This window comes from Moschus berezovskii, chromosome 4 (genome assembly GCF_049115385.1).
Source record: "Moschus berezovskii isolate FMDL1 chromosome 4, NW_MosBer_1.0, whole genome shotgun sequence".
Lineage (NCBI taxonomy): Eukaryota > Metazoa > Chordata > Mammalia > Artiodactyla > Moschidae > Moschus > Moschus berezovskii.
In genome coordinates, this window is record NC_142463.1 from 19,548,045 (window position 1) to 19,562,791 (window position 14,747).

Here is a 14,747-nt window from a genome sequence, read left to right on the forward strand (position 1 = left end):
AAGGGAGCTTCTGGAAACTGGGTAATCTACTTTTTTATCTAAATAGTAGTTACAAGGGAGTGTTCACTTTGTGAAAATTTAATGAGCTATAAAACCCGCTCTCAAATATTATCTCTACTTGGATGCCTTTTGTAACACTTGTAGGTTTCTTTACTGTCATAGTAAAGACAGTTATTTGTATTGTTTTTGAATCAGTATCAAGCGTGAGTTTCATGCTAGGAAATTAATATATATTATCTCATATTCTTATAGCAATCCTCATGGTAGGTATTATCATTCTCATTTCACAAGTGAGGAAGTCAAGGCTTAGAAAGGTTAGTTATTTTGATTAGGCCAACACAGCTTTTATAACTGGTAGAGTGGAAATTTACTCTATATCTACCTCAAAGCCCAGGACTCTTTCCAATACACCATTCTAGTCAGTATCTTGTGTTTTCTGCAACCACAGCACTTTCTACAGGGTTGAAAATTTTCTGCTTATTGTCTCTATACCAATAAACACATAGTCAGTGCTAAATAAATGTTTATTTGAATAGATGAATGAGTGGATATGTGAATGACTGAGTGTAATGCCTCTAAGCCAGACAGCTGGCAATAATTTCTTCTTCTGATTTTTGGAGATAGAAAGAACTTTCCTGATTTGGAAATGTAATGAACTCTACATATGTTTCTGTATTATTAATATTATTAGCATTAAAAATCCAACATCTGAAAAAAAACACATGATACTAGTTCTGCTTAAATCTATTATTTTTAGCATTTTGCCTTGATATGTGATCAGGTCTTTGTTGTAGCTATAAGTTTTTTTTTAGGGAAAGTCTAAAAATTATGTCCATGGCAAAGGGAAAAAACTGGCTACTTTTACATTCTGCCTGTTCTGTTTTTATAAGCAAATTTAAAGAGACTTAAAATCCTCTGTCTTTCACTTCAAGTCAGTCCTTAAAAATAGTAGTTAGCAAAGAGGCAGAACAGAAAACCTACTTTTATAAGGCCTGCAACTCAAGACTGCAGAGAAGAACACTAAAGGTTTGGGTTTCTTGCCTCTTCTCTCAGCAGAGCTGTAACTGGAAAGAAAACATGATTGCTGAGTTAACCTTATGCTTTGTTTTCAGGCTTTTTTTCTTTCTTGCTGATCAAAGAAAATAGATATAATCTGGAATAGTAAACAGGAAATTGTTTTAGATTAAAAGGTATTGACTTTAGAACCAAGTATTTGGTATACAATATTCTGAGATATTTTTTCCTCTTTTAAACAAAATATTGAAAGCTTCTATAAGAATAAATTTTTGATGCTGGTGCATATGTCTTGAGAAAGACAAACATATTCAGATTCTACAGGCTGGCAAGACTGCTTAGGCTTAGGGCAAGTCAATGAATATTTTATTCATTTGAATTTATTCACTGAGTACCCCAAATGTGTCAGGCATATTTTAGACTGTAGGGATATAACAGTCAAGCAAAACAAGTAAATCCATGCCCTCATATTGATAGGGACAGAGTAAAGGGACAAAGTTGGTAATTAAATAGTTAATCCCAGTAGGGGAGTATAACTGAAGAAAAAAGTATGGGAGACTCTTGTAAATTAATGATCACTCAAGAAAGCAGGTCTGCCTAACTACAAAGCCAAGCAAGCCCACTTTGCAACAAAACCATGGAACAGAAGCATGAGACACACCACTGAACAATCATGGCATGAGACCCACATCCTGCCCAGTGAGCTCAGTAAAATTTAGGACATGCTCTCTGCACACATAAAAAACAATACTTTATAGAGAGGTGACATTTCAAAGTGAAAGATCCTCATTGTACTAAGACCTGAAATAATTTTTCCAGAGAGCCATAACAGTCCTGGCTTGACCAAGTAGGGACAAGAAAACTCCCCTGCCCAACCTGGAGGAGAAGCTGATGATGGAAGTGTGACATCTACTCAAGAATGAGGAATAATGAGGTGGATGAACCTACAGACTATTAAACAGAGTGAAGTAAGTCAGAAAGAGAAAACAAATATTGTATATTAATGCATATATATGGAATCTAGAAGGATGGTACTGATGAACCTATTTGCAGAGCAGCAATGGAGATGCAGACACAGAGAACAAACTTGTCGACACAGTTGGGGAAGGAGAGGGTAAGACAAATTGGGAGAGTAGGCAATGGCAAGCCACTCCAGTACTCTTGCCTGGAAAATCCCATGGATGGGGGAGCCTGGTAGGCTGCAGTCCATGGGGTCGCTAAGAGTCAGACATGACTGAGCGACTTCACTTTCACACATTGGAGAAGGAGGTGGCAACCCACTCCAGTGTTCTTGCCTGGAGAATCCCAGGGACGGGGGAGCCTGGTGGGCTGCCGTCAATGGGGTCACACAGAGTCGGACACGACTGAAGTGACTTAGCAGCAGCAGCAGCAGCAGCACTGAAACATACTTCAGTGAAGTAAAAGTGAAGTCGCTGAGTCGTGTCCAACTCTATGCGACCCAATGGACTGCAGCCTCCCAGGCTCCTCTGTCCGTGGGATTTTCCAGGCAAGAATACTGCAGTGGGCTGCCAATTCCTTCTCCAGATCTTCCCAACCCAGGGATTGAACCCAGGTCTCCTGCATTGTAGGCAGACGCTTTACCGTCTGAGCCACCAGGGAAGTCCTGGTGGAAACACACTTTACCATATGTAAAATGGATAGCCAGTGGGAATTTGCTGTATGACACAGGGAGGTCAAACTTCGTGCTCTGTGACAACCTAGATGGGTGAGATGGGATAGGAGGCGGAAGGGAGGTTTAAGAGAGAGGGCAAGTGTGTATATCTATGGCTGATTCATGCTGATGTACAGGAGAAACCAACACAATACTGTAAAGCAATTATCCTTTAATTAAAAATAAATCAATTAAAAAATAAAGAGAGAGGGGATGTGTTTATACCTATGGCTGATTCAGGTTGACGTATGGAAGAAACCAATACAATATTATAAAGTAATTATCCTCCAATTAAAAAAAAAGATTTTATCAGGGCCCTGACTGTATGACATTGAGCAAATTACTTGAAGCTTCCTTTTCCTCTTCTATAATATGAAGTTAATACCAAATGAGAGAACGATTTTAAGGAGTGAATGAACTGAAGTGTGAAAAGTACCCAGAACAGTGCCTGGTACATGGATGGTGCTCTGAAGGCCAAACCCTAAGGTTGTATGTCCTGCACCAATGGATTGGGTTTTAACACTGGAAGAGGCTGATTATAATTTTGGGTTCTTCTGAACAGAAAGGAAGTATTCAGTTTTAATTCTTCCTTTTTCAAAGATTAATTTTCTCTACGTCTCTTAAAATGGCTAGCAGGTCTAACAGGTCAGGAAAAGGACAAGAAAGACAATTCTTTTCCTGGGTTTCTGTGCTAAAGGAAACCAGGACTAACTCTGGTATAAACTTCCTGTCTTCCAAGGCTTCAGCTCAGACAGCCAACATACTGCTTCAGTGCTTTACAGGGCTAGTCTCCTTTTGGAGCAACTCTTGCTAAGCCACACAAAAAGTTCCAAAATGGCCAGCTTCCTTAAGCTTAAATCAGATAACTCTGTAAAAGAGGAGAAACTTTTAGCTTACCACTCAGCCTCAAGAGACATCACAGTGATAATACTCAGTCTAAGCTCTGGTCTGGCCATAAAATCCAACACATTTTTGAATTAAAAATTTCAGACAATCTTTGGACTATCCATCTGTCAAACTACATTCAGAAATGGATAAAAAGACCTTTAAAACATATTTATGTATATCTTTTTATTTCTTTAGAGCAAAAAATTGAATTACATTACACTGAAAATGTACACCAATACTGCAATTTGCTGTTTTTTTTAATAAAGTAAATGTATCTTGGAAATCTTTCCAAATCACCACACAGAGTCATACTTCATTCTTTTTAACAGTTGCACAATAACATAATTAATTACCCTGTTTAAACTGTTACAAGTTTTCCCTGTTATGAACAATGCTGCAAAGAACATTTTGCAATGAATATTTCCATACTTTTAAGTAAATATTTCTGTGGGACAGAGTCTCTGAAAAGGAACTGCTTAGGCAAGGAGTATATAGTTGTAAGTTCAGATAGGTATCATCAACTACCCTACAAAAAGTTTATGTAGAAAACTATAAGAAAATTTCCCCACAGCCTTGCTAGCTTCATCACAAAATTTAAAAATCTCTGTCATACAATAAGAATAGTATTTTAAAACTGCTTAACATGCATTTTTTTTATGAGAGTAGGCATTTTTTGATGTATACTAGCTTTTTCTACCGGAAAAGGCAATGGCAAGCCACTCCAGTACTCTTGCCTAGAAAATCCCATGGATGGAGGAGCCTGGTAGGCTGCAGTCCATGGGGTCGCTACAAGTCAGACATGACTGAGCGACTTCACTTTCATTTTCACTTTCACACATTGGAGAAGGAAATGGCAACCCACTCCAGTGTTCTTGCCTGGAGAGTCCCAGGGACGGGGTAGCCTAGTGGGCTGCCATCTATGGGGTCGCACAGAGTCGGAAATGACTGAAGTGACTTAGCAGCAGCAGCAGCTTTTTCTACGAACCCACTACTTACAGCTTTTATCCATTTTTCTACTGAGTCATTAGTCTTTTCCTTATTGATTTTAAGTGCTCTTTGTAATGTATGGAAACTAGTGTTTGGGGTAGCTTGGTATTGCAAGACCTTTGTTGTTTATTTTTGTGTTGTTGTTTAGTTGCTAAGTCGTGTGTGTCCAACTCTTTTGCAACCCCAAGCTCCTCTGTCCATGGGATTTTCCAGGCAAGAATATTGGACTGGGCTGCCATTTCCTTCTCCAGGGGATCTTTCCAATCCAGGGATCAAACACACATCACCTGCATTGCAGGCAGATTCTTTACTGCTGAGCCCCTTGGGAAACCCCTCTTTATTTTTATACTATGTTTACTGGATTTTTTTCCCCCCACAACAAAGAACTTTCAAAACTGGTATTAGTCAAACTTATCAATCCTCTTTTTTTTTTTTTTAACGGCTTCTAAGATTTATTTGGGGCTTCCCTGGTGGCTCAGAGGTTAAAGCGTCTGCCTCCAATGCGGGAGACCCGGGTTTGATCCCTGGGTCGGGAAGATCCCCTGGAGAAGGAAACAGTAACCCACTCCAGTATTCTTGCCTGGAGAATCCCATGGATGGAGAAGCCTGGTAGGCTACAGTCCACCGGGTCGCATAGAGTCGGACATGACTGAGCGACGGAATAGAATGGAAGATTTATTTGATACTTAGAAAGCTTGAGTTAGAAATAACTCAAGATCACATATTGATGAAGCTGAGTGCCTTAATGCACATGTAGACTAGCAGACATTTAGCATGACATCGGCATCCAAGTCAAACAGTGGCATCCCTAAGGCAACTCCTGCCACATCTTTATTACCCCAGGCACTACTTTCTGGGTCCATGCATTACTTCAACTGGTAAATGTTGGATGTGGCGATGCTCGTCAACTAGATATGATGCAGTCAGATCTGCAATTTAGAAAAGTCCCCTAGTAGTCTTGTGAAGGATGAATTTAAAAAGGATAGCCTGGAGGCAGAAGACTTGCAAAGAAAATGTTATATTAAACCAGCTTAGAAATGATAGACTGGTAGCTAAAAATCAATATTGAACTACATTACCTTATTAAGCTCAGCCCAATAACTGTTCAGTCTCTCCCTCCCATTGCTGCTGGAGCATCTTGCCAAAGCATAGCTGTCATGACACTCCTGCTGCCTGAAGTGCCCTTTTCGCATTTATTAAGACTGGGGATCTCTGACTCATTTTTTCTCTCTTGTTGCATAATATAATTTTTTCAAGGTTACAGAGATAGTGGTCTGTAAAACTGTATTCATCTTGGTATCTTCACCCCCCAACATAGCAATTGGAATATATTTAGGTATTTATTAAATGTCTATTGTTTTGAATTTTTAAAAAATTATAAGTCCAATTCATTTTTTAAACTTTAAAAATAAAAAAATTTTTTTTTGGTAAATTACATATAATAAAATGTACCTATTTAAGAGTTCCCTGGTGGCTCAGATGGTAAAGAATCTGCTGACAATGCAGGAGACCCAGGTTCGATCCCTGGGTCAGGAAGATCCCCTGGAGAAGGGAATGGCTCAGTTCAGTTCAGTCGCTCAGTCATGTTCGCCTCTTTGCGACCCCATGAATCACAGGACGCCAGGCCTCCCTGTCCATCACCAACTCCCGGAGTTCACTCAAACTCATGCCCATCGAGTCGGTGATGCCATCCAGCCACCTCATTCTCTGTCGTCCCCTTCTCCTCCTGCCCCCAATCCCTCCCAGCATCAGAGTCTTTTCCAGTGAGTCAACTAGTCGCATGAGGTAGCCAAAGTATTGGAGTTTCAGCTTTAGCATCAGTCCTTCCAGTGAACACCCAGGACTGATCTCCTTTAGAATGGACTGGTTGGATCTCCTTGCAGTCCAAGGGACTCTCAAGAGTCTTCTCCAGCACCACAGTTCAAAAGCATCAATTTTTCAGTGATCAGCTTTCTTCACAGTCCAACTCTCACATCCATACATGACCACTGGAAAAACCATGGCCTTGACTAGACGGACCTTTGTTGGCAAAGCAATGTCTCTGCTTTTTAATATGCTATCTAGGCTGGTCATAACTTTCCTTCCAAGGAGTAAGCGTCTTTTAATTTCATGGCTGCAATCAGCATCTGCAGTGATTTTGGAGCCCAAAAATATAAAGTCCGACACTGTTTCCACTGTTTCCCCATCTATTTCCCATGAAGTGATGGGGCCAGACCGCTACCCACTCCAATATTCTTGCCTGGAGAATTCAAGGACAGAGAAGCCTGGTGGGCTACAGTCCATGAAGTTGCAAAGAGTTGGAAATGACTGAGCAACTAAGACTTTACTTTTATTTAAAACACACAGTTCAATAAGTTTTGTCAAATATATACTACTGCAATCACTACTCCAAATCAAGTTACAAAGTACTTCCATCATCCCTCCCTAATTCCCTTGTGCTTCTAGCACATTATACTCCTCTACTGTACTCTCCTACTACTCAGCACGTTTACTGTAATAATTTAACCTGCCTCTCTCTAAACTGTGAGCAACCTGAAGGCAGAAACTACACTGTTTCATCTTTAGAGTCCAGCAACATAGGTGATCAATGAAAAGTCTTTACTATGCACCAAGTACTACTCTAAGCTCTTCACAAGTATTTTTCACAATCACCATTATGTATCAGGTACCATCTGTTCCAATTTCCGGCTGAGGAAAGTGAGGTACAGAAAGGTAGACACCTGTCCAGGGTCACACAGCTCAGTTTAAGCTTCTCTTGTCAATGACTGTACAGGTTTTCTTCTCTCCACGGCCTTCCCTATAGCTTTTCTACTCAACTGCAGAAATACTCATGTCTTCTTTAACTACTGCTGTACCTAATTACTTCTGCTGTCTAAACTGTCACAGCATCTCCTTTCCTTCCATTCATCAAGCATATATTGAATGCCTTATCAATCCAGGTAGGAATCTAATCTCAAGGAATCTGTGTGGAAGATATTAATATGTATTAATAGACAATTAAAATTTACAGGGCCGAATGTTAATTTTCATAGGTGAGAGAAAGGATTGCTAAAATAGTCCTTTTTTGAAGCTGTATCTCCTAGGTTTCCTTTTCCCCATCTGTCTCTAAAGGAGTCATTTTCATAACCAGATTACTATAAATGCCTCCTTTAATCTCACAAAGTTTGAGAGGTAATGCGGTAGATGGGGAGAAGAAAGATATAAAGGTCTTTAAGACCTTGAGATGGGGAGGTGGTTTGAGATGAGGCTCCGTATCCTCCTCTGTTACAGCAAGCTCTGGCAAAGTCCCATTTGGTAGAGCTTCTGGCCAGGAGCCATAGAATCACCAAATTGAGGCTTGTCCTCCAGGTACATACCACCACAGTACACTTGCCAGGTGGGGGACCTGCTAACCAGTGGGGGTCAAATGAGCTACAAAGGAGCTGCAGCAGCCAGGATGAGGCTGGCTTTGTTGCAAAACTACTGCATATTCAGACACCAAAAGCTAAAATTCCAGTTGGTAGTATTAAGGTAACGCTGTTAGATTTTTTTTTTTTTAGTGCAAGAGTAGTATTGAGGTATTGTTTAGGGATACATGCTGAAATATTTATACATAATTACAACTGAAATCATTACAGATGAAATTATATTATAATGATTTGCTTTAAAATAATCTGGTGTGACAGTGGCAAGATTGGTGGTAGCAAATATAAACTAAGATTAGCCATGAATTGGTGACTATTGAAGTTGTATGAGGGCTTGCTCAAAATTCTCCAAGCCAGGCTTCAATAGTACGTGAACTGTGAACTTCCAAATGTTCAAGTTGGATTTTGATAAGGCAGAGGAACCAGAGATCAAATTGCCAACATCTGTTGGATCATAGAAGAAGCAAGAGAGTTCCAGAAAAACATCTACCTCTGCTTTATTGACTACGCCAAAGCCTTTGACTCTGTGGATCACAACAAACTGTGGAAAATTCTTAAAGAGATGAGAATGCCAGACCACCTTATCTGCCTCCTGAGAAGTCTGTATGCAGGTCAAGAAGCAACAGTTAGAACCAGACATGGAACAACAGACTGGTTCCAAATTGGGAAAGGAGTAAGTCAAGCCTGTATATTGTCACCCTGCTTATTTAACTTATATGCAGAGTACATCATGTGAGCAGAGTACATCATGCGAAATGCCAGGTTGGATGAAGCACAAGCTGGAATCAAGCTTGCTGGGAGAAATAGCAATAACCTCAGATACGCAGATGACACTACCCTTATGGTAGAAAGCGAAGAAGAACTAAAGAGCCTCTTGATGAAAGTGAAAGACGAGAGTAAAAAAGTTGTCTCAAAACCCAATATTCAAAAAACTAAGATCATGGCATCTGGTCCCATCATTTCATGGCACACAGTCAAAGGCTTTGGTGTAGTCAATAAAGCAGAGGTAGATGTTTTTCTGGAACTCTCTTGATTTTTCTATGATTCAACGGATGTTGGCAATTTGATTGCTGATTTCTATGCCTTTTCAAAATCAAGCTTCATGGCAAATAGATGGGGAAACAATGGAAACAGTGAGAGACTTTATTTTTTTGGGCTCCAAAATCACTGCAGATGGTGACTGCAGCCATGAAATTAAAAGACACTTGCTCCTTGGAAGAAAGGCTATGATCAACGTAGACAGCACATTAAAAAGCAGAGACATTACTTTGCCAACAAAGGTCCATCAAGTCTAGTCAAAGCTATGGCTTTTCCAGTAGTCATGTATGGATGTGAGAGGTGGATTGTAAAGAAAGCTGAGCACCGAAGAATTAATGCTTTTGAAGTGTGGTGTTGGAGAAGACTCTTGGGAGTCCCTTGGACTGCAAGGTGATCAAACCAGTCAATCCTAAAGGAAATCAGTCCTGAATATTCATTAGAAGGACTGATGCCGAAGCTGAAGCTCCAATACTTTGGCCACCTGATGTGAAGAACTGATTCATATGAAAAGACCCTGATGCTGGGAAAGAGTGAAGGCAGGAGGAGAAGGGGATGACAGAGGTCAAGGTGGCTGGGTGGCATCACCGACTCGATGGACATGAGTTTGAGCAAGCTCCGGGAGTTGGTGATGGACAGGGCAGCCTAGAGTGCTGCAGTCCATGGGGTTGCAAAGAGGTGGACGTGACTGAACGGCTGAACTGAACAGAAGCTGTATGAGGGGTACATGGGAGTTAACTGCATCACTTTCTCTACTTTTGTATATGTGAAATTTTCCATAGGAAATAATTTTTTAAAAAAAGGTCTCTACCATTACTGTATCCTCTCTCAGCATGTCAAGGCCAGGACCTGTTTGATGGTGACTCATTTTCACTTGGGATTAAAAAAAATAAACACTTTCATGGCAAAGAATTAACTTCACTTTTAAAACATGGATAGCGCAGACACTGGTAACTGGAAAATGGGTCCTGATAAGTTTAATCAGTGAGGGCAGAGCCCCTATCTGCTTATTCACCATGGATCCCACAGCTGATTTAGCACAATGCCTGCCTCATAACAGGAGCTTAATAAATATGTGCTGATTGAATGAAAAAACAGAATAATAAGTCAGAAGGGAGCAGGGTAATACTGTCCTGGTGAAAGAAAACAAAGAAACAACAATACCTGGGAAAGCTTTCCAGAAGCCCAAATAATTTGTTTTACCATTGGCTCTACATGGGGTTTCTGTAGTGGGTTAGCAGGAGTTATAGGTGGTAAGAGTTAGCATGCTGCAAAAAATAGTATATTGGGCACGGAGGGACAATTTCCCTTCCCCTCAATATTCTTATGTGTATCCAAGTCCACCAGTCAACAGCATGCTTAGCACTTAAACTCAGGTTCTCAGATTCCCTTCCCCAGCTCGTCTGAGGGGACTTATTGCTGTCATACCAGCCTGACTGCTTTCCAGTTGCCAGTACTGTGCAAGGTAGAAACTTATCCAGAAGCCATCAAGGAAGACTAGCTGTTCTTCTTCTTAACCAGGTAGTTATTAAATCTTTTCCTACCTGTTTTTCTGAGGACTCTAGTTGCATTGCCTATCAAAATCCTTGAGATTAGGCTTCCATGGTGGCTCAGTGGGTAAAGAATCAGGAGACACGGGTTCCATTCCTGATCTGGGAAGACCAATGCAGGAGACACGGGTTCCATTCCTGATCTGGGAAGACCCCACATGCAGCGGACCAACTAAGCCCACGTGCCACAACTATTGAGCCTGTGCTCTACAGCCAGTACACCACAACTACTGAAGCTCGTTTACACTAGAGCCTGTGCTCCACAACAAGAGAAGCCACTGCAATGAGAAGCCTGTACATCACAACTAGAGAGCAGATCCCACTCTCTGCAACTACAGAAAGCCCGTGCAGCAAACAGCATCCATCACAGTAAAAAAATTAATTAATTAATAAATTAATTAAATTATGTATGAAAAAAATCCTTGAGATCAACCACAAATGGAAGTTTTCTCTCTGGAAACCCACCCACATCCTGTGATCTGCCAGACAGTCTCTGGCAAGTATTTAAGGCCCACAGTTCTATTATCAAAGCAAAACTACAGAGAGTACCAAATTTCTTAATTCATGAAATTAATGAAATTCATGAATTCATGAAACTTCACTCAGTGAGGTAGACTTCTTTTCCAAAATTGGAGGAAAACTTGCTCTTCTTTCTTTCCTTCTCTTGGGTAAGTGTCTGGCCTTTTGCTAAGAGGGCCCAGGGAAAGGACATCCTCTTGGAGACAAATAGCACTACAGCTGGGGAGCTCACCTTGCAGAAAGAAGAAAGAGCCTGAAGCTGTGCAGAAAGATGCTTCATAAGTGAATATTAGTTTTATAAAAGTAATTTGCCAGTTATCATAGCACAGGCCCCCAAAATATAAGCAGGAGACTCTGGTACAGATGAAATAACAGTATGCTGATAGCATAATTTCATTTCTATAGTAAACTATGTTATTTATACAAACTAATTATTTATATAACTGGTTATTATCAAGGTTTCAAACTGTTAACCAAGTCACAGGGTAGCTTAAGTGCTATGAATCTGACTCAATCTCCCTCCTTCTTACTTATTTTCCATTAGGAAGTCCACAACGTATTTTTTCAAGCAGTAGAGGTGGGCGTCCACAAGGCCTGTGTGGAAATGTATTCTTGGGTGCCTGCAAAAAGAATGAGAGAGAAGAGGGTCATAAGAGTTCCACTCTATTATTAGATAGTATGCACTAGGAAGTTTCTGAGGGTCAGAGCCATGCTGCCTACACCTCACTCTGGGGAGACCAAGAAGGTGATTATTGGCTCTGATGCTACCACAGAAAAGGTTGTCTCTTTATGGAAGCCCTATTTCACACTTTATGAGTCTTTAGGCTTCCAAAGACATGAAACCAAAACTGGTAAGCCATCAAATCATTGACAAGTCTTCTTCTATTTTACTACAAACTCCTACCCACAATTCTTGTAACAAACATTTTCTTGCTTCTGCTTCAACTGCCTCACTTCCTGTAGGCCATACTTAAGCCATGCTTTCCTTTAGTATTTGACATATATTACTCCATGTTTATAGAAGATGAAGTAAAATTTTATGAATACTCCCTAACTCCCTACTCTTAATTATTCATCAGGAGTTTCCTTAAGTTTACTTTCTTTAGGAAATCTTCCCTGAGGACACAAGTTTGTGTTCCTACAACACTTGGTGCCCACTTCTACCAGATAACTTGGCATAGAGCAAAGTAACAGCCTACTTACTTGTGCTCTTTCCCACTAGACTAAAACTGAGGGCAGAGATTTATTTTTTTAAATATTTATTTGGCTGTGTTGGGTCTTAGCTGTAGCACACAGGAGCTTTTGTTGTGATGCATGAACTCTTGAATTGTGTCCATGCAGGCTGCACTATGCAGGCTCAGCAGCTGTGGTGCACGGGCTTAACTGCTCCCTGGTATGTGGGATCTTAGTTTTCTGACTAGGGATTGAACTTGCATCCCCTGCATTGCAAGGTGAACTCTTAACCACTGGACTACCAGGTAAGTTCCAAGATTTATTCTTAGTCTTAGTACTTAGCATCGGATCTCACACAGAATGAATGTTTGATAGTGGCTGAACAAACACACAAAAAATTAGTTCAAATTAAGGCATTTGCCTAGCTGCTATTTATTGGGTTCCCTGGTGGCTCAGTGGTAAAGAATCTGTCTGCCAATGCAAGAGACGTGGGTTTGATTCCTGGGTCAGGAAGATCCCCTGGAGAAGGATTGGTAACCCACTCCAGCAGTCTTGCCTGGAAAGTCCCATGGACAGAGGAGTCGGCAGGCTAGAATCCATGGAGTTGCACAGAGTTGGACACAATTGAGACTGAACATGCACTAGTTCCTACTTAGTCTATTAACTTTGGTTTCAGCCTGAAGAAATGCCACGTTTCAAGTTAAAAGTAATTTTATTTAATAAAATAAAAGATAGTTGAAGGAGAGGAGGGGAGGAGTAGGGTGGAGGAAGGGCAGTTCCAACTGTAGCTGCCTGGCTGTCACCTTCTACTCTGTGTTACTCTCCTTTGACTGCTTATAGTCTGAATGAAAATTATTCTCACAGCATCTAGATACCTTAGAAGTAATTCCCCAGGTGGCACAGTGGTAAAGAATCTGTCTGCATTGCAGGAGACAAAGGGGACACAGATTCGATCCATGCATGGAGAAGATCCCCTGAAGGAGGACATGGCAATTCACTCCAGTATTCTTGCAAGAAAATCCCATGGACAGGAATCTGGTGGGATACAGTCCACAGGGTCCATGGGTCCGCAAAGAATCATACACAACTGAGCAACAGAACACACTGACACCACCCTGGGCTTCCACTCTTTTAGGAAGAAGGGAGAACAAAATGCTTCCAAAAGAGCAAGAGAAAAGTCGGATTTCAGATCTCACATCTATAACACACACAACCCCCAAAGGCCAATTACTGTATACAGTGAGGATGAAGAAGAAAGTTACATCCCAATTCTCTCTTCCTGAAATTCTTGAGTTCTAAGAAATTCTTCAGGAAACAGAATTTTGCAAATATGGTTACTTACCTTGTGGTGCCCAGGTTTGATTTGAAGTTCACACTATGATAATTCTCTCTCTTGATCTAACTAATTTGGAAAGCTGAACTCTCTTGTTCAGTTCCTTGGTTTGTGAATTCCTTGACTCATTCAACACATTCTAATTAAATTATTCCATTCTTGCAACTACCTTATGAAATATATATCTAGTATTTATAGCTGAAGTCAACTTGTATCATCACCTGGGGAAGGAATAACTTAAAAGTTTGAGTAATCATCTTCTAAATTGTTACCGATCCCTACCTCATATGGCAATAATATTCATATAGCATTTTATAGTTTATAAACTTTTTCAGCTTTTTACTCTCATCATATAAAGTAGGTAAAACAGAAAAATTCATTAAAAAAAATTTCCAAAAATTTAGCCAGTACACTCAACACTAGAGATTTAGCTACAAATTTGAAATACAATAAAGGAACAGAGATGGGCAATTCAGAGATTTTTTTCTTTCACATGAAATTTCAATTGAATGCAAATCTTGGGACCAGGATTTAATGTCATTTAAGTTGCCCAAAAGGCTGTTTTCTTATTTTATTTTTCCCCATTTAATTGTTTTTAAATGGCATTAGAAATAAGAATTGACATTTTAAAATAAAACAAACAAAACCAAAAAACTTCAAAGACGCACCAGTAAATCTGGGTAACTGGTTGATTGCTCTGGGCCAAGATGTTTTTGATTTTTACAAAATAAAGAAATCAGTAATAGCAATGATAAGACATTTAGAAATAGTTATAATATTTCTAGTACAATATAAGACATCAGGATTATTTTTATAGACCTATTTTTAAAATAGTAAGTTATATAGAATTCAAATTTATAGTGTTTAAAATTTAAGGGAAACCAAGCATCTTTTTATGATCTTAAAAGCAGGAATACCAGTTTGTAAAGCAAGGAAAAAAAACCAACAGGTAGTAACTATAATTATTAATATTATTTTAGAATAAATGAAGAATGTATAAGTGAAATAAATACTGGGAAAGATGCAAGGGTAAGCATTTACTGTTTAACTGCAAAGATTGATGGCTTTTAAAGTATCTTCAAGAAAGGCCTTAGCTGGTTTGTACAATTTACTATTTTAACCATTTTCAAGTATATAGTTCTGTGGGATTAATTACTTTCACTTTGTAGTAC

At 39.8% G+C, this 14,747-nt stretch overlaps 1 protein-coding gene across 1 annotated transcript in view; it reads right to left on the minus strand.

The window, feature by feature from the left end:
• The window catches only part of EIF2B3 (eukaryotic translation initiation factor 2B subunit gamma), a 123,194-nt gene that overhangs the window by 32,350 nt on the left and 76,097 nt on the right, over positions 1-14,747 (minus strand). Inside the window, exon 6 of the mRNA XM_055401792.2 lies at positions 11,600-11,689. Coding sequence (XP_055257767.1) covers positions 11,600-11,689 — 90 coding nt within the window. The remainder of the gene's footprint in view (positions 1-11,599; positions 11,690-14,747) is intronic.